A 23,734-nucleotide genomic window follows, 5' to 3' on the forward strand; every position below is an offset into this window, starting at 1 on the left:
TACAGCAACTCAAGTTTATTACATGCAGATCCTTCTGCATTGTTGCTAACAGTTCACTGGTCCAAAATTACTAAAATACTTAAAAAACTATACATTATGTAAACAAAACATAAATAAGACAGCATAGTTCTTTGTACATATATTTAGTACAGCTTGTTAGGGATTTAGGAATATGTACAATTTTACACCATGGGCTGCATTTTCACAATGCATAAATATATATATTCTTTGTACAGAAACAAAAATAAGATTTTACTAATGACACAGAAAACTATATCATCAATACGCTGTAATAGTTCAAATTCAAAAAAGAAATGTCGACTTAAGTGTGCAAAAGGCTAGCTTACTCTAGTCAAATTTGACTTTGTTCAGTTTTTTATACAGACAAGTAAATCTTGACCATATATTTAAACAAAGAACTTCTGAAAAACATCCTCCTATCAATGAGTGAAATGGTATACACTTTTCCCTCTATACACTTTTCCCTCCCTAAAAAAAGAAAATCTTGCTGCAAGCTAAAGCACACACACACGCACGCACGCACGCACGCACGTACACATTCTCTCAACTATGTATAGAGTATGTTTTCAACAGATAATAAACAGTTAAAATTTTTCAAGGGAGTTAAAACAATGCCCCAATATTTAAAAACTGGCTCGTTTAGTCTAATTCAAGATGCAGCTGTGTCAGGTTTCTCTAAACCAGATGATTGAAAAGCAGGGAAGACAGAGGCAGGTTTTTGACTGGCAGATACAACAATTTGAGAGAGAGATGAAGACAATGAAGAAACCTTAGAGACTGGAGTATTTATGGTGTTCAAAATGGCTCCTTCTGGACTAACCAACAATTTTTTCACAGATGTGTCCAAAGGCAATACCGAAGTGCTACTTGGCAGTGGAGGATTACCAGAAGAAATGGCAGACACCAAAGATGTCTTAGCCAAAAGAGTAGCTGGAGGAGACTTAATAACTGAAGTCAATGACACTGCTGGTGCAGGAGGTGGAATAGAAATTTTAGCAGTTGTGTTTACAATTTGTGGTGTTGTATGTACTGTGGGAAGAGAACTGGCATTCCCAAGCGAGTTTATAATTTTTGTAGAGCTTCTTAGAGAATGTTTAACAGGTTGCCCACCCAAAGAATGGTTTGATCCTACTGTTACCTTCTGGGCAGGATTATCTACTGGTGTAGCCTGAATGCCTTGGCCACTGTTTAGAACCAAGGGAGGTCCATATTTTGGATTAGTAGATATAAGGAGAACATGGCTGCCAGCTCCAAGACCTTGTGGTGGGACAATAAACCGGGCTCCATTAATCATGATCTGAGTACCAGGTGCCAAAGGTGTACTGGTGTTGATAACTATTTTTTGCTGAATACAAGGTTCACTGAAGGCACCCCCTACCAGACTAGTTACATTTGATGGTGGTGTAGCAGTGTGAACAACAGAGCCACTTGGAGCACAATTGAAACTGGGGGTTGATTTTACTAAAGCAGGGGACATTTGGTGGTTTGGCAGAGAAGTAAAATTGGAAATATTAATGATTCTACCTGGACTTGGAGAAAGTGTTGACAATTCAGTTTGAGGTTTATTTGTGTTTCCATTTGTTGGCACTGTAGTTGAAGTCCCTGGTGTTTGAAATGGGAGAGAAGTTCGAGATTGTCTTTTAGAAAGAGATACAGGATTTGTGGCTCCTGTTGCTGTTGTTGATTGTGGAACTGTGCTGATTATTTTTGAAGATGTAGTCACAGGCGAGGGCAAGGCAACAGTAACAGGAATTTGCAAAGCTGATGTTAAACATTTGGGAGTCAATGTTGGTTGTGTAGTTGAGATAAGAACAGAGGATGCAAGATGTCCTGTTTTCACAGTTGATATAGCCACAGTGTTTCCGAGATTTGATGTGGAAAGTCTATTTGACAAAACAGGCATAATTCTTGAAGAGGTATCATTTCCACTGACTAACACAGGAGGTTGTGTCCCAACTGCAGCAGAGGATGAGGTCACTGAAAGGGAACCCAAAGAAACATTTGCTCCTGTAACTGAAAACATGTTTACTGCTTTAGCTGCAGAAACCACTGATTCATTAACAGCGGGAATATTTTGACTCACAAAATTTGAGCTTAATGAAACTGAATTACCAGTTGTTGACAGTGGCAAAACATAGCCCTTGCTACTTTTCTCTTCTCCTTTCTGCGTTACACTTTGTAATATATTAATTGATGGTATAGCTGGTACATGGCCTGAAGGATTTACAATTGCTTGACCTATGTTTAGCCCAATTTTTACATCTTTTATTTGAGACACAGTTGGGGAGGAATTTATTTTTAATGGTGCTCCCACCGAAGATGGAATTAGTACTATCTGGGGTTGCTCTGGACTCTTAATGTATGTTTTATTCAGGTGGGGAGAAAGACTTTGTTTCAATGGTTCTGCAACAATAGTTGAGGCAGAAGTGCCACTGGGAACTGGAGCATTAATAAAAACTAATTTCTGGGTTGAAATACCTGTAGAGGTTGGCGCAGGTTCCACATTAACTGTAGTTCCATTGCTAGAAGGAAGAACAGATGGAGCTGATACCAGCATAAGTTTCTGAACTGGAGTCCCACTGATCACATCTCCATTTATTGCTGCTGTTGCTTCTGATCTCATAATAGGGCAACTCTTTGTGATATAATCTACTTGCTGCTGTTTATTTGGAGTATGAATAGCATTTGCATTGGTTTGACCAAAACTTCCTGTTGATATGTTAATTACATTAACTGAACTATTTGTTGTTGATGGTAGTAGAGTGCTGGAAGAAACAGAGGATGACTTCAAGGGAGAAGAGGGTGTGGGTGAAGTCTTATTTATCAAACTACCAGTGCTGGAGGGCTGGCCTAACATAGGTTTGAGATTTTTTCCCACAGAGGGATTAAAGCCACAAGGAATGGAAACAGAAGTGGGTGTTTGGCTGCATTGTGGGAGACTAGATGTAGTAGTCATTCCAGCTATTTGTGAAAAAACTGATGATGATGAAGTTGATTTGGGCACTAGAAATGCCTGAAGTTGAGGAGCAAATGTGAAAACTGAGCCTGAAGATAAGCTGTTGGGGGAACTCTGATCTGGATTGGTCTGCACTTTTACAACTCCAGTGTTACCTCCTCGAGTCCGAACAAGAATTGACTGTGAATCTCTTATACACACAGTTTTCAGTTCCTGCTTTGCTTCAGTAGAGTCAGTAGTTTGTTGTGCAAAACAGGTAAGGGGATTACCAAGACTTGTAGACCCACTTAGTGTTGTTGCTGATAACAGAGGTTGAACTGTTGAGGAAATAGTAGGTGAAACAACAGGCTGGGGGAATGTGGTTGCTGAAACTGCATTCTTGGTTTTTCCTGCTTCACTCTGGCTAGTTTTAACTGGTGGTAATAATAAATTACTTACAGAGGTTTTAGGTGACAAAGGCTGTGGTCTAGCACTACTACTATTTGATGGAGGTGCAATTATCTTGTTAAAAACTGTGTTAGGCAGTTGGGCAGAAACAGTACTTGTTGAGGTGACAAGAACCGACGCTGAAGAAGCATTTGTACTTGCTGTTGCTGGGAAAGATGGGTAATGTTGTTCTGTACCTTTTTGTTGAAGTGGTGATATTTCTTTTGCAACTGCTTTTCCTTCCTTGTGCTGAATCACAAAATTCTTAGGCAAAATAAGAACCTGTTGCATAATTTTTTCTCCTGTTTTAGGATCCATCACAGGTTGCATCTGAATTTTCACAGAGCTATTGTGAAGATCTATGGGCAACCACTGACCACAGGGCATTTTGTATACCATCTGTAAAGGACTTTTTGTACTGGATAGGCAGGTTAATGCTGGCTTCATGGGGCTTGCTTCTGGAGGAGATACAACTGGCTTTTCCACAGCAGAAGCACTTCTACCTGTAGAAGGGGGCAGTTGATTTGTTAAGGTCACTTTGTTCCCAATATTCTTTGCAAGCAATGCCTGAATGGGCTTGGTCCCTTTTTGGAGAGTAGACACTGGTACTGAATCCACTGAGGCAAGTGACTCTGGAAATGGTAGCTCTATATGCTTTGATTCATTCAAACAGTCAATCTGCATGTCACCTTCTAAATTTTCAACTGTTGTTTCACTTGTGCTTAACTTTGCCTTCTTCCTTGGCGAAAGCTCTTTTGTGCTATCATCCGGATAATTAGTTTGTTTGGACTGTCGTTTAAGTGTTTTAGGCAGTGTCCTCAGTACATCCTTAGAAGGCAATTCCTTTTTCAACAGTTTGCTTCTGGCCATAGGAAAATCAATTTCTGACAATTTCATATCATCTGAAAATTATAAAACAAGTATTTGTTTACAGAAAACACTGGCTGAATAGTAATAACACCAATAATTAAAGCAAGTCAATCTTTCAGCTGTCAATTTATCAAGAAATTTACTGTTGGATGATTCAAAAGCTTCAGCACCACCTATGGAGATAAAAGTAACGTGACCTTTGACTAGAGCAACCAATTATTTTCTAATTCTGTTGCCAATGTAAATGCAAAAGGAAACTTTTTATCTGAGTTCTGAGGATCGAGGTTCAAAGCCAGCCCGGTAGGAAAGTCCATGAAACTCTCATCTCCAATAAACCACTAGAAAACTGGAAGTGGCGCTGTGGCTCAAGTGGTAGAGCTCTCGCCTTGAGCTGAAGAGTGCAGGGACAGCACCCAAGCCCAGAGTTCAAGCCCCACAACCGACAAAAAAAAAAAAAAAAAAAAAAAGGATACTTAAGCTAACAAGTAGGGCTCAGAGTTTAATTTGGGAAGGAATCTATTTGCTGTTTTCTTCCTCTTGATAGGAAAATCTTGACACCAAAGACAGTTCTGGCTGGAGGTATGGCTCATGAGCAACTCAATGAAAGCACCAGGCCCTGAATTCAATCCCAGTAAAGAGAAAAAGGAAAGGATAGGGAGAGAAAAAGGGAGAGAAAAGAGGAGGAGGAGAAAAGGGAGATGGGGAGGAAGAAGGGGAAGGGGAAGAGAAAAGGAGAGGAACAGGGAGTTTTTCATTCTATTCTGTTTTTAGAAACTCTAAAGGATAAAAAATGTCTTTTTCTAATGTTTATCCTTCTAGTAAAAAATCTGTGATCCTAACAAACTGAGTTGAGAAGTTATATTTTTATAATTCATCAAAGCAATGAAAAACTGTTGGTATATGCATAACCATAAGCTTTTATACTAACTTTTCATATAACTAAAGAAAGCCATTAAACTAGATTTATGCAATTAATGGACGAGTTACATGTAGTCTGACCCAGACACCTATCCTTACTAAAATGATGTATTTCCTCTGGTCTCATTAGGCCACCAATCTTGGTCATTTAAAAAATGACAAACTTCACAGGATTAGACTTTCCAAATTCCAAACTTCAGAAATAGGACTTCAAAACTAGTAATAAAAAAAGAAGAGAATGAAATAATTTCAAAGGAGTAACAGATTAAGGTTATATGGTATGTGATAAGCATTGAGTTAGTCGTTGGCTCCAGAAAATCTTAGAAATATAATAGTGTCTCCCAAGAAATTTCTCATAAGGACATGGACAGTACTTCTTTAAAACATATCTGATTTCTCTAACCAGATTATCTTCTGCCTCCATAATAACAACAACAACAACAAAGCTATCTTTGTGCATTTAGTATTGCTTTTTAAAAACTTGTAATGCCTACCTGAATCAAAGTGATCTTTCTCCAGGATATCTAGAGGTTCTGTTGAGTCTATAGACCTATTGATTTCTACTTTAGGAGATTCTTTCCCAGGATCTCCTTCACATTCTTCAGTAGTCCACAGCTCTCGAGAAAATTTATCATGATCAGGTTGTCTTCTGAAATCATCATAGTCTTTCTTTAGGCGACTCCTAAAATAAAATACCCAATATAACTCATAATACATCTGTATTAAACTCCCTGTTAGCATTTTAAATTCTACATTAAAATATTTTCAATTGACACTAAAATTAGGTTTTCATCTTTTTTGGTTTATTTTACAATATTTTATATGTATGACTTATTTATTCTGATTATTTTGGAGAAAGAATTTCACAAACTTTTTTGCTCAGGCTGGCTTCAATCATGATTTTCTGGATCTCATCCTCCTAAGTAGCTGGGATTATAGGTATGAGCCACTGGTACCTAGCCTATTTTTGTTTTTAACATTTTTGGTGGTACTCTGGTTTCTGAAGGGTCTTGCACTTGCGAGATAGTTACTCTACCACATTCCACCCTCTTTTGCATTTTTTCCTTGTGTTTTACAAGGCCAGTCTCAGACTGAATCTCCTATCCATAGCCTTCAGTGTAGATGGGAAGACAGGTGTGCATCACTGAACTTGGCTTATTGATGAGATGGTGCCTTGCTAACTTTTTGCCCAGGCTAGCCTCAAACTGTGAGTACTTCCTGAGTAGTGAAATTACAGGTGTGAACTATCATAATTAACACTTTTTTTGTTACAAGGTCTCACTATGAGGCTGAGACTGGCCTTGAACTTACTATGTAGACCAGGCTGGCCTTGAACTGGTGATCTTTCTGCCTTTTCTATTAAGAGTGCTAGGATTACTGGCATGTGCAACCATATATACCCAGCTTCAGTTTAAATCTTAATGTATGTAAGATGCATATTAGTTCAGTCTTACCAGTGATCAAGAAGACAAATCCTATTTCTTTTTTTAATTGTGAAACTACTATACAGAGGGGTTACAATTACATGGGCAAGATAATGAGTACATTTCTTATCAAGAATTGTAGCCTCCTCCTTTGTTTCCCCTTCCCATTCCATCCTCACCCCCCCTACCCAATCCTCCCCCCCCACCAAAGTTGTAAAGTTCATGACAAATCCTATTTCTAAGAAATAGAAAAGATTATCTGCAAATTTCTGAATAAAATTAGGACATATCTATCACCTATTTGTCTTTCTAAAGGTTATTAGACTTATTAAGTGAGAGAAAGGTAAATTTTTGTAGTTTCATTGACTAATGGATTTGAGATAGTCTCAACATTTTTTTAATTGTTGTTATTATAAAGGTGATGTACAGAGGAGTTAGAGTGACATGAAATAGTATTAAAATAATTAACTTTAGCATAGTTTGGAAGATCATTTTTAAAACCTAGTTAAGAAATTTAAGCAAAAATATTGATTATTTGAACAATAAACACTGTCATAGATATATCCATCACTTAATCCTGGCATATAATATAATTTTTTAGCAGAGCTAAAAAATAAGTACTCTCTGAAACTTTCACAGAAATCTTAGCAATGTTTCTGAGAAACTATGGAGAGATGGAGACATTTCTAAATGATTAGATGCTATTTTGGGGATCTCTTATAAGTCCTTTTGCTTTCAACTAAATTTCTATTTTACCTAAACTTTTACTGTTTGTCTGTTAAAAAAAAAATCTGTAATAGTCAGGCATTGGTGGCTTATGCCTGTAATCCTAGCTAATGAGGAGGCTGAGATCTGAGGAATGTGGTTTGAAGCAAGTCCAGGCAGGAAAGTCTATGAAACTCTTATCTCCAATTAGCCACCAAAAAAGCTGGAAGTGGAGCTGTGGTTCAAATGGTAGAGTGCTAGCCTTGAGAAAAAGAGAAAACAAAAAACCCTCAGGAAATGGCATCCTCTCGCTCCCCCTCCAGAAAAATCTGAACATACATTTTCCAATTTATTTTTGCTATTCTTATTTTGTGCATATTGGAGTTTAAGTACTTCTTAAATTTACTATTTGTAAAACTTTAGGCAAATGCCTTAATCTTTCTGGAACATGAGTTTACTTATTTATAGAATGGGGATAACAAAAATATTCACTTCATAGTTTGTGTGGCACATATTCAAAAAGTGTTACTTAATTACTTGTTTTAAATGATTGCTTGGAGATTTTGTGGGGCTGTGAGGTGCTGGCAGGAGCTAGCAAAGGGTAGCTGGAAGATTCAATCTATAAGCCAGCCCAGGCAGGAAAGTCCATGAGACTCCTATCTCCAATTAACCACCAGAAAACTGGAAGTGGTGCTGTGGCTCAAAGTGGTAGAGTACTATCCTTGAGCTGAAGAGCTGAGGGACAGTGCCCAGGCCCAGAGCTGAAGCCTCACAACTGATAAAAAAAAAAGAAAAAAAGACTCAATCTGTAAGGTAAGAGAGGTATTTATGTGGGGACAGCATGGAGCTCTCTTTGTGCTCAGTTACTAGGTACTCCTTTTTTTCTTTGTGGCACTGGGTTTTGAACTCAGGATGTTGTGCTGGACAGGTAAAGTGCTATATATGCCTCCAGATAGTGTAAGTAATGTCTTTAATCCCATTTATTTTTTTAACTAGAGCTCACATTTTTCCCAGGTTGGCATGGACTGGATTTGAACAATTACACTTCTAACGTACCTGGGTAACAGGTACATACCACTGTGCCAATTGTCTTATTGGTTGAGTTAGAGTCTCACAAACTTTTTGCGTGGCTCACCTTGAACTTCAATTCTCTTGATCTCTGCCTGTAGCTAGGAATTATAGGCCTGAACTACTTTTCTAGCTTTGATTGCTTCTTATTTCATGGCATATAATAGCAACTTAAAGAGAATTTCAAGGTTCACATCTTATCTGCAAGGTATTTTCATTTGCATTCATATCTAGCTAATACTGCTAATTATGTTCATCCTTTTGTCTAGTCAAAGTATCACTGTGCCAAACATTTCTTCTTCATCTAGTCCACTTATTATCATTCAGATAATTTTCATAAGTAACAAAATACGTTATTTGTAAGAAACAAGACTAATTTTTTTTGTTGTTGTAGTTAGTTGTGGGGCTTGAACTCTGGGCCTGGGTGCTGTCCCTCAGCTCTTCAGCTCAAGGCTAGTGCTCTATCACTTGTGCCACAGTGCCACTTCCAGTTTTCTGTTGGTTAAAAGCCTGGGCTGGCTTTGAACCGTGATCATCAGATCTCAGCAGGCATGAGCCACCGGCACCTGACAAGACTAACTTTTAACACTTTAAACTATATATTGAAATATTTAGTTAATAAAAACCATAAGCTAGTGCTGGTGGCTCATGCCTGCCTGCTCCAGCAGGAAAGTCCTTGTGAGACTCTTATCTCTCTAATTAACCTCCAGAAAACCGGAAGTAGAGCTGTAGCTCAAAGTGGTAGAGCACTAGCCTTGAGTGAAAGAACTAGGGGACAGCACCAAAAACAAAACAAAAAACTGTAACAACTACCAGGGTAACTTTTCTTAACTCCAACTTGTCCTTTAGGCATTACCCCATTTTTGTACTCTACAGCAAAACACCATAGAAGGTTCTTCAAGCCAGGCATTGGTGGCTCACACAGTTAATCCTAGCTACTCAGGAAGCCTAGATCTGAGGCTGGTGGTTTGAAACCAGCTTGGGCAGAAAAGTCGGTGAGACTCTTATCTCCAATTAGCCACTCAACTGGAAGTGGAGCTGTGGTTCTAAGTGGTAGAGCACTAGCCCTGAACAAAAGAGCTCAGGAACAGTGCCCAGGCTTGAGGTTCAAGCCCTACAACCACTTAAAAAAAAAAAAAGGTTCTTCAATTTTCTCCTAATCTCTTGAACAGATTCTTAAGACTTTTACCCACTTTCTGTTATAAATTCTTTTATTTGTGGGGGGGGCGGGGGTCTGGTCGTGGGGCCTGAACTCTGGGCCTAGGTGCTGTCCCTCAGCTCTTCAGCTCAAGGCTAGTGCTCTACCACTTGAGCCACAGCGCCACTTCCGGCTTTTTCCTTTTTGCTTATGTGGTGCTGAGGAATCGAACTCAGGGCCTCAGGCATGCAAGGCAAGCACTCTACCACTGAGCCACCTTCCCAGACCTGTTATGAATTCTTATTCCTAATCTTCCTCAACACATCATCAACGGTCTTCCTTTTCTTAAAAAGTTATCTATTTATTGTGTTAGTTTACTATTTATTTTGTTTTATGAATCTAATTTATCTATCTATCTATCTAGTCAGGGCCATCAGCTCTCAAATGGTTTTTTTGCTTCAGGCTGGCACTCTACCACTTGAACCACACCTCTACTTCTAGCTTTTTGATGATTAATTGGAGATAAGAGTCTCAGGGACTTTTCTGTCTGGATGGCTTCAAACTGAAATTCTTACATGCCAGCCTTCTGAGTAGCTAGGAAAACAGGAGTGAGCCATCAGTGGGTGATCTCAAACTTTTTTAAGTAACAAAATATTTTTGTTGTTATGAAATTAAAAACTGTAGACAAGTTTATATATAGTTGCAAAGCAGATGGATACATAGGTTACTGTAATTTTCAAAGACAATATAACCAATGTCTAAATAAACTTTTTGAAACAAACTTAGTTTTTACTACAGCAGTTTCATTTTTTTCTAAATGCATTAGTATAATTTTGTAAAATAAATTTCTAACAGCAAAGTGATTAAAGTTTAATGATCATGGCATATTGCTACTTTTACACATACACTATGAACTAGAAATGGCATTTCCCAAGTATCAATACAGAACTGTTTCTAAACTGCCTCTTTTGGAGGAAACAGGAAAGAAAAGAAATATTGTTCTAGACATGTTTAAAGGAAGCAAGGACTGAATAGGTATAATTATGGCAAGTTCAACTGACACTGTTCATTTCAAAGATTTTTTTTGCTTTACTTAAAAATTATGGAATAACTCAAAATAACTAAGATGCATTACTAATGTGAACTCTTTAACTAAAAACAATAGGTTAAGTATATTTTGTAACACTATTGCTGTGATTAAACAGCTAGAGTTGAGTGCTTTAACATCTAAGTGTGGTGATGTAGCTCAGCAAGAGAATGTTTGTCTAGCATGTGCAAAATCCTGGGTTGAATACCCTGCTCTGTGAATAAATAAACAACAATGAAAAGATAAAGACTACATCTTTCTCTATGTGAAACCTTTCAGTACTGCTCAGTATAAAAGCCAAACTTTTCAGGGGCTCAGGGGTAGAGCACTTGCCTTGCGTGCCTGAGGCCCTGGGTTCTATTCCTCAGCACCACATAAGCAAAAGGAAAAAAAGCCAGAAGTGGCACTGTGGCTCCAGTGGTAGAGTGCTAGCCTTGAGCTGAGGGACAGCGCCCAGGCCCAGAGTTCAGGCCCCACAACTGGACCCCTCCCCAAAAAAGAAGCCAAACTTTTCAAAGTCCTATATGACCTGAATGTCTTTCATTTTACCTCTGTGATTCTTGTCTTTCTCATTTACGCTGCTTTGAGTTAATTTGCCTCTTTGCATTTCTCCAAAAAACAAACCAAGAAACAAACAAACAAAACAACAGATATCCCAACTTTACAAACTACCCACTTTCTAGTCTCTCTGCTTTTCCCTCAGATTATCCACAAGGCTAACTTCCTCATTTCTATGAAGAGTAATCTTCATCCTCTCCAAATCAGGCATTTCCTATCCCTTCAGCCTTTATCACATTTGAGTTTGTATGTTTCTTCCATTAGAATATAAGTCACAGAGAAGAGAGTTGGTTTAATCAACAGTTTTCCCACGGTTTGAGGAAGTATCATGCAGTGGATACTCAAAAATATCTGCAGAATTACAAATGAATGGAAAAGTGTATCTTTCCCCAAACCATCTATTAAGAGCTCTAGAATAAGTAAAACTGATCATAAAGCTTTAATTACCTGTTTCTTTGAAAAGCCTTCATTAACTTTGGTTCCCATGGTAATAATTCATTTAAAAGACGTATCAATGTACTATGTAATTCTTTTACAGCTTGTCTCCGATGATACCATTTGCCCTAGGAACACAATATTTTAAAGTGAATCCCTTAGATTCCATCTAAAAGTCAACATCAAGCTTTATCTGCTCAGTAAAAAGTAAAGTGCCAATAACCAGTTAAAATTAATTCTTCCACAAATGCTTGCAGAAAGGGGAGAAATACATCTTGTTTTATTTTATTTATTTACTTAATTTGGTGCCGGTCTTGGTGCTTGAACTCAGGGAGTAAGCACCATGAGTTTTTGTTGTTGTTGTTGTTTTTTCGGTCAGTCGTGGGCCTTGAACTCTGGGCCTTAGCGCGTCCCTCAGCTCTTCAGCTCAAGGTGAGTGCCCTACCACTTGAGCTACAGTGCCACTTCCTTGCAGCACCATGAGTTTTTGTGATCTTGGATAACACACTACATCTTGAGACACAGTTCCACTTACGGCTTTTTTTGGGGGCTTGAACCCTGGGACTGGATGCTGTCCCTGCGCTCTTCAAATCAAAGCAAGTGCTTTACCACTTGGGCCACAGCACCACTTACGGTTTTCTGGTGGGTAATTGGAGATAAGAACCTCAAGGACTTTCCTGCCCTGGCTGGCTCTGAACCGTGACTCTGATCTTAGCCTCCTGAGTAGCTAAGATTATAGGCATGAGCCACTGATGCCCAGTTCCACTTATGGCTTTTTGGTGGTTAACTGAAGATAAAAGTCTCAGAGACTTTCCTCTCTAGGCTGGTTTTGAACCTCAGTCCTCAGCAATCAGCCTCCTCAGTAGCTAGGATTACAAGTGGAAGCCACCAGCGCCTGGCAGTAAATCTTATATCTTTAACAATATCTGATTCTATAGGAGAAATCTCATTTTATCCAACCAGGTGACAAATATTTAAATGTTTAATTATGTCATAATAAAAATTTTAATAAATAATTAACCACATACATGCAAAGATCCCTGGGGTTGATTCCCATGGACAAATGAACCCAAACCCCATAAAAATACATTAACATGAACTCATCACATAAGCAAAGTACACTTACATAAACTAATCAATTAAGCTCATTTAGCAAAGTTTTGGTAATCTTCCCAAAGAGTAAGGAAAAAGGTAAGAAAAGCTAGGCTTATCGCTAAAAACCAAAATTTTCCATATTTCTTAGAATATTTCAATTTAAATAGCTTATAGCACAGAAAGGCAATCAAAACAATTGCTTTAAAATTACAATACTACACTAATAGTTAATTATTACTGATGCCTCTTCCATTTGCTAAGTGTTATTCTAGGTATTTTACATCTTTCTCTCTCCCTGCCTGGCATTTATGAGAACCCTTCTGAGGTGTGTGTACTGCTTTTTGAAAGGTTCAGAGAAGAGTTAATCTTGTTTAAGGTCTACCACTTGAACTTGTATCTAGTTCTAAAGTTCAAGTTCTAAGAACTACATTGTTACCTCTTAAACACGATACTACATAAATTTAGTATGATGCAGGTTATAAGAAACCTCTAAAGATATACCTCACCTCATCACTATACATAAAATTATTTGAATAATGAAAGAACAAATTTATAGCAGTTTAAGCCAACCCTTGTTTTCTTATAATATCAATGTATAGCTATCATTACTGTAATCTACTTACTGTTACATTACTATGTTGTATATTTTGTACAAGCTTTGGGATTCAATTCACATACCATATATACTGTTTTAACAAAAACACAATTATGTATGTGATAACTAACATTTAACATGCATTAGACTTCATCCTATAAGCAATGGTTAAGGGACTCAACCTGCCATATCCATAAACTAAGGCAGAACAATTATTGTCTTAAGGAGTAAAAACCACATCTTAAAGGTACTTTACATGAATTTCCCAATTTTATATATATGAAACCTTCAATATTTCAAATGGAAATTTCAATCACATATAAGCTTAACTGGTTATTAGTACAACTCTACCAGAAAGGTTTTTGTGCTTTAAATCAGCAGAATGTTTATACATAAAAGCTATGTTTCTATCTCTGAAGGTTTTTTTTTTTTGAAACCAAGGTGAATTCTTTATTAAAAGTAGGAAGCTGTGGGAGTATATATTCAAATGCTTACAATGGATATGAAACTTGTACTTACAAATTCTTGTCTTAGTGGAATGACAAATCATAGAAGGAAAGTCCTAAAACAGGCTTTCTTTTTAAGTGTTGTAGAAATGAATACCGGACTCTAACAAAAAGTTAGACCTTAAAAGTTTATTTTCTCAAAAAAAAATTATGAGATGATACTTATTCTATTTTTTTGGTCCGTCCTGGGGTTTGAACTCAGGGCCTAGACACTATCTCTGAGCTTTTTTGCTCAAGGATAGTACTCTATTACTTGAGCCATAGCTCCATTTCCAGCTTTTTGAGGATAACTGGAGATACGAGTTTTATGGATTTTCCTGCTCTGGCTGGCTTTGACCTTGATTCTCAGATCTCAGCCTCCTGAGTAGCTAGGATTACAGGTTGTGTCACCAGTGCTTGGAAAATACTTACTCTAACCTACAAAAACCTAACCAATAACCTAAAACACAATGAAACTGAAAAATAACTTTTGTATAGACAAAGCAAACTTGAATTAAGACAAAAAGGCAGTTAGGTTATAGCCACCCTATACCCTTTGTGGAATGATTTAGGGTTTGTTTCAATAAATAATAAGAAATAGGAAGGTTTCCTTCCACCCCCCGCCCCCCCAACTCCACCCCGACTTTTAGTAAGGCATATTAACAACATTGCCTTTTCTACTTTTTAGCTATCTGGTTCAAAAATGAAATAGGGAGACTAAAGACAGAAGAAAAAAAAAGGTATGAAGGACAGAGGTAAAGAGAATACCCTCTCTGTAAAAGAACTAATTAGAATGCGGAAAGACCAGTGAGCACAAGGCACACTGAATTTCTCAGAAGATGATCACTGTAGAGAGAGGTAACTGGATTGTATGCTTGCTTCTTGATTAATACGGGGATGATGAGATGAGGAATGCAGACCTTAGGTAGATGAGAAGCAGGAAGACTAGACTGTGGAATTGAACACTGTTAAGACATCACTCTAGTCGCTAAATCACACAATTAATGTAGAAAAGGATTCCAAAAGAATTGGGAAGAATTTGTTTACCTTTGGAGATGACTTCAATTTTTGTTTTTATTTTGTTTTGTTTTGGTGGTAGTAGATGTTTTAACTCAAGACTTTGTGCTTAAAAAACAGGTGTTTTCTCCCGGAGTCATGCCAATTTTTGAGATAGAGTCTTGCTTTTTGCTCTGGCCAGAACAGCTTTCCTTTTATTTGTGTTTTCTGCCATAGCTTGGCTTGCAGGGTGTGGCACCATGCTCAGCTTTTAATTTTTTTGTTGTTTAGGGAAAAAGAAGGGGTCTTAAAACTTAAAAACTTCGTTTTGCTCTTGCGGCCCTAGAACCATGACTTTCTGTGTCCAGCAATTGGTTAAATTGGGGTCTCATGAACTTTTTGACTAGGCTGTCTTTGAACCATGATCCTCCCAATCTCTGTCTCTTGAATAGTTAGTTAGGATTTCAGGCATGAATTACTGGCACTCAGTACTCGATTATTAATTTTTAATTAATTAAACAGCTACAAAATGTACTACTGAACTAGTAGATTGCATAGAAGGAACTTAAATGTTAATCAGAGGGTAGACTAATTTCATGTATCCTCTGATGTGTTTTGGTTTATATATTTTGTAAGTGTCCTCCCTTTCCTTCTTCCCTTCCCTTTCTCCTCTTTTTTCCTTTATTTTTTGTTTTTGGTAGTATTGGTGATTTAACTGAAGCCCTCATGCCTGCTAGGCAGATGCTTTACTACTTTAGTCAGACCTCCAGGACCTTTTTTTCATTGGTTGTTTTCAAGATAGGGCCTCACCTTGTATGCCTGGGCTGTGATCCATGTCAGTGTAGATGGTAGCATATACTACTGTGCCTAGGGATTGGTTAGGATGGAGTTTCCCAACTTTTTACAGAGGCTGGCCTTGGGCCATGATTCTCCCTGATAATCTGCATCCCAACTAGCTAGGATTGAGCTACTGTACCTGTCTGGCCTCTTCCCTGTATTTATGTCCTTAGAGTAGTAATGGTAGGGTATTTTATTTATAATTTCTGTATTTAGTAAATGAGAAAAATAGTTTATTACTTTTATAATGTTACAGAAAGTAAAGTTTGATCAATTTTTTTTCATTTAGAACACACATCAAAATGAGACAATGATCTTAACAAAATGACACCATGATCTTTTTTTTTTTTTTGTCGGTCGTGGGACTTGAACTCTGGGCCTGGGCACTGTCCCTCAGCTCTTCAGCTCAAGGCGAGCGCTCTACCACTCTACCACTTGAGCTACAGCACCACTTCCGGTTTTCTGGTGGTTTATTGGAGATAGGATTCTCACGGTCTCTCCTGCCCAGGCTGGCTTTGAACCGCGATCCTCAGATCTCAGCCTCCTGAGTAGCTAGGATTATAGGCGTGAGCCACCAGTGCCCAGCTGACACAATGATCTTAACAAGGGATATTCCTATACCATAACATCAGTTACTTGAATCTATAGTTTTTATATTGGCTAAAAAGCAGGCACAGGCTTAAAAAAATTGAAAATAACTGCATTGGGATTGGTATTTGCGGCCAATAAAACTGCTATTTCATGTGCTCTTTGGCCAAAACATACTGCTTACAATCCAAATAAATTAAAATAATGAAAATGTTCCTTTCTACTCCGTGGTGATCTCAGAGTTTCATAGTATATAATGGAACCAATGCAAAGATAAAAATATTTATTAAGCTGAGAGTAGATTAAGCTCATACCTGTAATCCTAGCTACTCAAGAGGCTGAGATGTGAGGATTGCAGTTCAAAGCCAGCCAGGGAAAGTCTATGACTCTCTCTCTCTTTCTCTCTGACAGCCCTAGGGCTTGAACTTAGGGCCTGGGTACTGTCCCTGAGCTGCTTTTGCTCAAGGCTAGACTCCACCACTTGAGCCACAGTGCCACTTCCAGTTTTTTCTGTTTATGTGCTACTGAGGAGTTGAACCCAGGGCTTCATGTATGCAAGGCAAGCACTATACCACTAAGCCACATTCCCAGCTTCTATGAGACTCTCATGTCCAAATAACCACCACCAGAAAACCAGAAGTGGAGCTATGGCTTAAAAGTGGTAAGAGGGGGGCTGGGAAGGTGGCTCAGTGGTAGAGCACTTGCCTTGCATGCCTGAGGCCCTGGGTTCGATTCCTCAGCACCACATAAGCAAAAAGAAAAAAGCTGGAAGTGGTGCTGTGGTAGAGTGCTAGCCTTGAGATGAAGAGCTGAGGGACAGCGCCCAAGCCAGAGTTCAGGCCCCATGACCAGACCCAGACCCCCCCCCCCCAAAAAAAAAAAAAAAGAAAAGTGGTAAGAGTGCTAGCCTTGAGTGAAAAAAAAGAAAGCTCAGGAATAGTGCTCAGGCCCTGAGTTCAAGCCTTATGGCCAACAAAGAAAAACTTATTACAAAGTTATAAATTTTTAAAAAGAAATTTAGAGTTGGTAAGACTGAGTCTAATACAAAAATATTTAAAATCAAATACATATTGACCTCTGGCCATAAACTACAAATGAGCAATAGCTTTTCTGACAGATCAATTTTATTTATAAACATATAGAAGAGAAAAACTAATAATTGCTTTGTTTCTTCTTGGATGAAATTATTTAAAGCGTAAATTTAGGTGTGTGTGTGTGTATGGTGTGTGTGTGATGTGTGTGTGTGTGTGTGTGTGTGTGTATACCAGTCCTGGGGCTTGAACTCAGGGCCTGAGCACTGTCTCTGATCTTTTTTTCTCAAGGCTAGCATTCTACCAACTTCAGCCACAGCTCCACTTCCGGGTTTTTAATGGTTAACTGGAGAGTCTTACCTTCCAGGGCTGGCTTCAAACCTTGCTCCTCAAGTATTAGCCTCACAAGTAGCTAGGATAACAGGTGTGAGCCACTGGTACCCAGCAAGGGCATAATATTTTTTAGGTCAAAACTGTCTAAAGGGTGCTGGGAAGGTGGCTCAGTGATAGAGCACTTGTCTTGCATGCATGAGGCCCTGGGTTCGATTCCTCAGCACCACATAAGCAAAAAGAAAAAAGCCGGAAGTGGTGCTGTGGCTCAAGAGGTAGAGTACTAGCCTTGAGCTGAAGAGCTGAGGGACAGCGCCCAGGCCCAGAGTTCAGGCCCCACGACCGGACCCCAAAAACAAACAAACAAACAAACAAAAATGTCTAAAGTCACACAAGGAAGTACCTGTAGACAGAAATTTTATTTTTATTTTATTTTTTTGAGACAGGGTGCCATTGTAGCCCAGTGAGGCCTGGAATTCACTATGTAGCCCACGCTCGCCTGAAAATCATGACCCTTTGGCAGAAATAGACTTTGGAATTCTACATCTATTGAATGCAAAAATCCACTCTCTACTATATCATGTCATCTCTGTTAGTTCTCACAAAGACAATTTCTAAAGAAGAAATGGGTTATATTGTATAACTGCTTACATTTATGTGCAGGTATCTTGTTACATAAGAACTAACGTCTTGGGGCTGGGAATGTGGCATCGTGGTAGAATGCTTGATTAGCATGCACAAAGCTCTGGTTTTGATTCCTTAGTACCAAATAAACAGAAAAAGCTAGAAGTGGCACTGTGGCTCGAGTGGTAGAGTGCTAGCCTTCAGCAAAAGAAGCTCAGGGAGAGTGCCCAGGCCCTGAGTTCAAGCTGCACAACTGGCCAATAAAAACCCAAAAAACAAAAACTAAAATCTCTAAAAATTTTATTTAAAAATTATAATTAAAATTATAGTGGTTTAAAGTTTAGAAGTGAATTAAAACAAGTTAAAAGGAAAAAAATCAAGCTACTCAAACACAAAGAATATTGATTTAATAAAAATTGTAAAAATTTTGCAATCTTTATCTGTACTGATTAATAGAATGGAAGATTAACATGGCAGTTAGATGGGTTAGTGAAAACATATTGTGGAGCAGTGGTATAACTTTCTAATTATTTAAGAATAATATAAATTATGCATATAATAAAATTTGACTTCTGATTTTACAAACAAGTATGTGAATATGGAGTCAAATGAACTGTTTTCAATGTTAGTACTCTATTTTCAGAAATAAAAAAAAAGTGTATTTTTTAACAGAAGGGCTGGGAGCATGACTCAAGTGGTACAGTACTTGCAAGGCAAATGCAAGACCCCTTGTTCAAATGCAGTACTGCCCCCCTCCCAAACACGTATATATCTATCTATTCCCCCTATGATAACTCCAGCGTATTATGTGAATTTAATAATTGAAATATCTACCAAAGGTTACTTTAGTGAGAAAATAGTATTTTTTTAAATCAATAAATTACAAAGTTTAACATAAAGGATTTCAAAAATACATGCTGAAACCAAACCATCCAATACAGTCTAAATTTGAAGCTTACCTTCAATTGCTTCTTGTCCAATGTCCACAGCAGATGCAGATTGCCAGCTCCCTTTCCATTAGATGCCTTAACTAACAAACCATGGAGGCCATTTTCTTATTTTTTTATTCATTTATATTTGAGACAGGCTTTCACTATGTAGCCCAGGCTGGCCTGGAACTTCTACATAGTCTGTTGACCATGAACTTGAAATCTTCCTGCCTCAGCTTCTTTAGTGCTGTGATTACAGATACGTGCCACCATTGTGGCCTATGGAAGTTTTTATAACCTTCTAGGAATTACTACAAAGAGGAGCTGATCCATAATCACAAGGTAAATCCCATTATATTATGAAGTTTTATAAGTTTTTGAAAACAACATATAATAACAAGGAATCATAAAGGAAAAATTATAAAAACTTATAAGACTACACAATATTGTAAAATGAAAAGCTCCATCAATGATTGTGAAATGAGTGGGGGTGGGGAAACTTACAACTAAAAAACAACTCCACTCTGCTACAGTAATCTGGGATAGGTATAACAGCACCAGCATAATACTGGCTAGGGTGTTGCAAGGAGAGGGAGTTGTCAATCTACTGATGCTGGGGACACTGGACACCTAAGAAAGAAAAAGAAAAAAATAAACAAATTCTAGATTTATTAAGTATCATATCATGATAAAGGTATTTTACAAATTAGTAAATTTAGATGCTTTGCATGGTAGGTGCTGGTGGCTCATACTTGCAGTTCTAGCTACTCAGGAGGGTGAATCTGAGAATCAGGGTTTGAAGCCAGCTGGGGCACATAAATCTGAATAGACTCCTTAAAAAGAGTCCTCCAATTAGGCAGTAATAAGCCAGAAGTGGAGGTGTGACTCTGTGGTTCAAAAGGTAGCGTACCAGCCTTAAGCACAAAAGCTAAGAGCTCTAGGCCATCCGTTCAAGCTCCAGTACTGGCATACATACACAAAAAAAATTTAGATGCTTTGTATGTGACACTTAGTGAAAGTCACACTACTATGAAATTACTTATGTAGATTTTCTTGTAATGTTATATTTAATTAAAACCAACTATTAACAGTTAAATTAAAAAGTTACAATCATGCTAGGTATCTGTGGCTCACACCCATAATCTTTGTTACCTAGGAAGCTGAGATCTGAACATAAAGGTTAGAAACAAGGCCAGACAGACAATCTTCTCTCCAATTAACTCCTCTCTCCAATTAACCACCCAAATGATTAGGTGGAACTGTGGCTCAATTGGTAGAGCAGCAGACATGAGCCAAAAAGCTAAGCAAGAACTCTATGCCTTGTGTTCAGGTAGCATTAACACACAAAAAAATTAAAACTACATATAATGACACCAAGAATTCTCTTAATAATTGAAATTTCTTTTTATGGAAATGAATGTATTTTTATTGCAAAGAATATTATGTGTATATATAAATAAAACTTTTATTACCACCTAATGAAAATTAATAAAATTTGTTGTGCCAGGCACTGGAAACTCACACCAGTGATTCTAGCTACTCAGGAAAAAGATATCTGAGGATCATGGTTCAAAGCCACCCTAGGTAGGAAAGTCCATGAGACTCTTATCTCTCATTAACGAGTAAAAAGCAGGAATTGGAGATTAGGCTCAGGTAGTAGCTGGCCTTGAGCTTAAAAGGTGAGCAATGCAGTTAAAAAGCTGTGAGGCCTTGAGTTCAAGCCCCAATACCAACACACACACATAATTTCAATGAAAAGTCCAATATAAAAGTAAATTCATAATAAAAGTATAATGCTACTTTCCTATATGCTTTTCTACAAAGAGAATTAAGAGTATAGAAACACAGATCACAAAACAATTTTTATTATAGACTTGGTTCTTGTCACATACATAAATTCTGTAGTAGAAAGGGATTATCAATATATTATTATTAATAGTATCAGTATATTATGCTTTTCAAATAAAATGCAAATAACTTAGAAAAGCTACATGGATCCTATACAAGTTATTTAATTTAAAAACACCAGAAATATACAAAGGTAGCTTGCAAATAATCTAAACTTAGACATATAAAAAACATGTTAAGTATTTTATGCTATGGTTTTTTAAAATTAAAGACATCTTGAAGCCAGATGCTAGTGGCTCAGGCCTGTAATCCTAGCTATTCAGGAGGCTGAGATCTGAGGATCATGGTTCAAAGCCAGCCTAGATAGAAAAGGCCTGGTTAGATGGGCTGGGAAGGTGGCTCAGTGGTAGAGCGCTTGCCTTGCATGCCTGAGGCCCTGGGTTCCATTCCTCAGCACCACATAAGCAAAAAGAAAATAGCCGGAAGTGGCGCTGTGGCTCAAGTGGTAGAGCACTAGCTTTGAGCTGAAGAGCTGAGGGACAGAGCCCAGGCCCAGAGTTCAGGTCCCACGACCGGACCCCCAAAAAAAAGAAAAGGCCTGGTTAGACTCTTATCTCCAATTAACCACTCAAAAACTGGAAGTGGTACTATGGCTCAAAGTAGTAGAGCACTAGCCTTGAGCAAAAGAGCTCAGGGACAGTGCACAGGCTCTGACTTCAAGCCCAACAACTGACCCCCTCCACCCCCCAAAAAATCTTTATTAAATAGAAGGGTTACAGTTACGTAAGTCAGACAGGCAAAGAGTTACTCCTTCCTTTGCTTTCTGTTTTATGCTATGCAAATATTTTAATAAACTACGTGAAAATCTTCTTAGTCTAAGAATATTAACAATATTAAATGAAAAGGTAATATATTCAGCAAGTATTCCTTTCCTTTCTTTCTTCTGTCTCTCTTTTGTACTGGTACTAGGGCTTTAACTCAGAACCTTATTCTAGCTTGATCTTTTTACTTCAGGTAGCACACTACCATTTGAGCCATGTCTCTAGTTCCCACTTTTTTCTTGTTTACCTAGAGAAATCATAACCATATTCACATATTCTGAGCATTTATAGTTTAGGGAACACATTATTGAAGTAATCTTCTTATTATATAGTCCTTTAAAAAAGTATTCACTGATAGTATAATGAAATGTTTGCATAGTAATATGGAAAAAGTTTAAAAGTAATTTTATATTGTCAGAAATTCTAATTAACTACCATGTGCTATTATTTCCTATTGAGATACTCTCACCAATTTTCATTTAAGACTAATAAGAAAAAGAAAAGCATTTGCATTTTATTCTAAAGGCACCTCATACTGAATATATTGAATAATATATAATTCGATTGTATTTTTTTTTTTTTGGGTCCGGTCGTGGGGCCTGAACTCTGGGCCTGGGTGCTGTCCCTCAGCTCTTCAGCTCAAGGCTAGCACTCTACCACTTGAGCCACAGTGCCACTTCCGGCTTTTTTCTTTTTGCTTATATGGTGCTGAGGAATCGAACCCAGGGCCTCGAGCATGCAAGGCAAGTGCTCTACCACTGAGCCACCTTCCCAGCCCCTCGATTGTATTTTTATATTAGTGTTAAAATACAAAGTGTAAAGGACATCATTACCACTATGATGACAACATTCCAAGTTACTGTATCTTCTTACTTTGAACAGTAGGAAAAACTAACAGATCACATTGCTTACAAGTGAGGCAGTTTATTAATAATGGAAAAAAATCTAACCATGCACATTTAATAGGTCTACTACCATTTTCATTTACAGAGAAAAAAGAAGTGTGGACTGAAAATTTACCATAGGTAAGTGTAAGAATTTGACTCTACTGAGTAAACTGGTGGTAGCAAAGATGTTGACTAATGTTATCACATCTATACATGCTATTAGAAAGAAAACAGGTGTGTAGTTAGCACAATCTAAATCACTAAAAAATGCTGTTTATCTTTCTGTATATCACCTTTATAATAACAATAAAAAATTAAGTGCAAAAAAATGCTGTTTATTTGCCATCATCAGAGCACAAAAAGTTCCATGAAAGTGACAACTGAATTGGGAACATCTTTCAAAGAGATGTCAATGTCTTACTTTTACATTCTTTTTTTTTTGTTTGTTTGCTTTTGGTTGGTCGTAGGGCTTGAACTCTGGGCCTGGGTGCTGTCCCTGGAGCTCTTCAGCTCAAGGGTAGCTCCCTACTGCTTGAGTCACAGCGCCATTTCTGGATTTCTGGTGGCTAAATGGAGATAAGAGCCTCACGTATGTTCCTGCCTGGGCTGGCTTTGAACTGAGATAGTCAGATCTTTGTCTCCTGAGTAGCTAGGATTACAGGCATGAGCCACCAGTGCGTGGCTTGCATTCTTTATTGTAACATCTAGTGGAGAATAGGCCCACAATAAGTATTCAACTATATATGACAGGTTTCTTCTTTAGATGCATTTTTTTTCTAGTACTTAGGCTTGAACTCAGGTATCAAGTGCTGGCTTAACAGTTGGCACTTTATCATTTAAGTCATGCCTCTAGCTGGGCTTTTTGCTGGTGATTGGTGAATAAGTCTTATAAATTTTATACCTGGGCTGGCTCTGAACAGTGTTCCTACAACTCTCAGCCTTCCAAGTAGTTAGGATTAGGTGTGAGCCACTGGCACTCAGCTGCAAAAGATGTCGTTAAAGTCTAAAAGTAGGGCTGGGAGGGTGCCTTGCATGCCTGAGGCCCTGGGTTCCATTCCTCAG

The 23,734-nt window shown here is 38.0% G+C and overlaps 1 protein-coding gene across 1 annotated transcript in view; it reads right to left on the reverse strand.

Annotated features, from left to right (window-relative positions):
• Kiaa2026 (KIAA2026 ortholog) overlaps nt 1-23,734 on the reverse strand; it is a 100,062-nt gene continuing 76,328 nt past the window's right edge. The window contains exons 5-7 of the mRNA XM_013026444.1: nt 11,619-11,734; nt 5,686-5,873; nt 1-4,305 (exon numbers count right to left, since the gene is read on the reverse strand). Coding sequence (XP_012881898.1) covers nt 671-4,305; nt 5,686-5,873; nt 11,619-11,734 — 3,939 coding nt within the window. The 3' untranslated portion in view covers nt 1-670. The remainder of the gene's footprint in view (nt 4,306-5,685; nt 5,874-11,618; nt 11,735-23,734) is intronic.

This window comes from Dipodomys ordii, unplaced genomic scaffold (assembly GCF_000151885.1).
Source record: "Dipodomys ordii isolate 6190 unplaced genomic scaffold, Dord_2.0 Scaffold93, whole genome shotgun sequence".
Lineage (NCBI taxonomy): Eukaryota > Metazoa > Chordata > Mammalia > Rodentia > Heteromyidae > Dipodomys > Dipodomys ordii.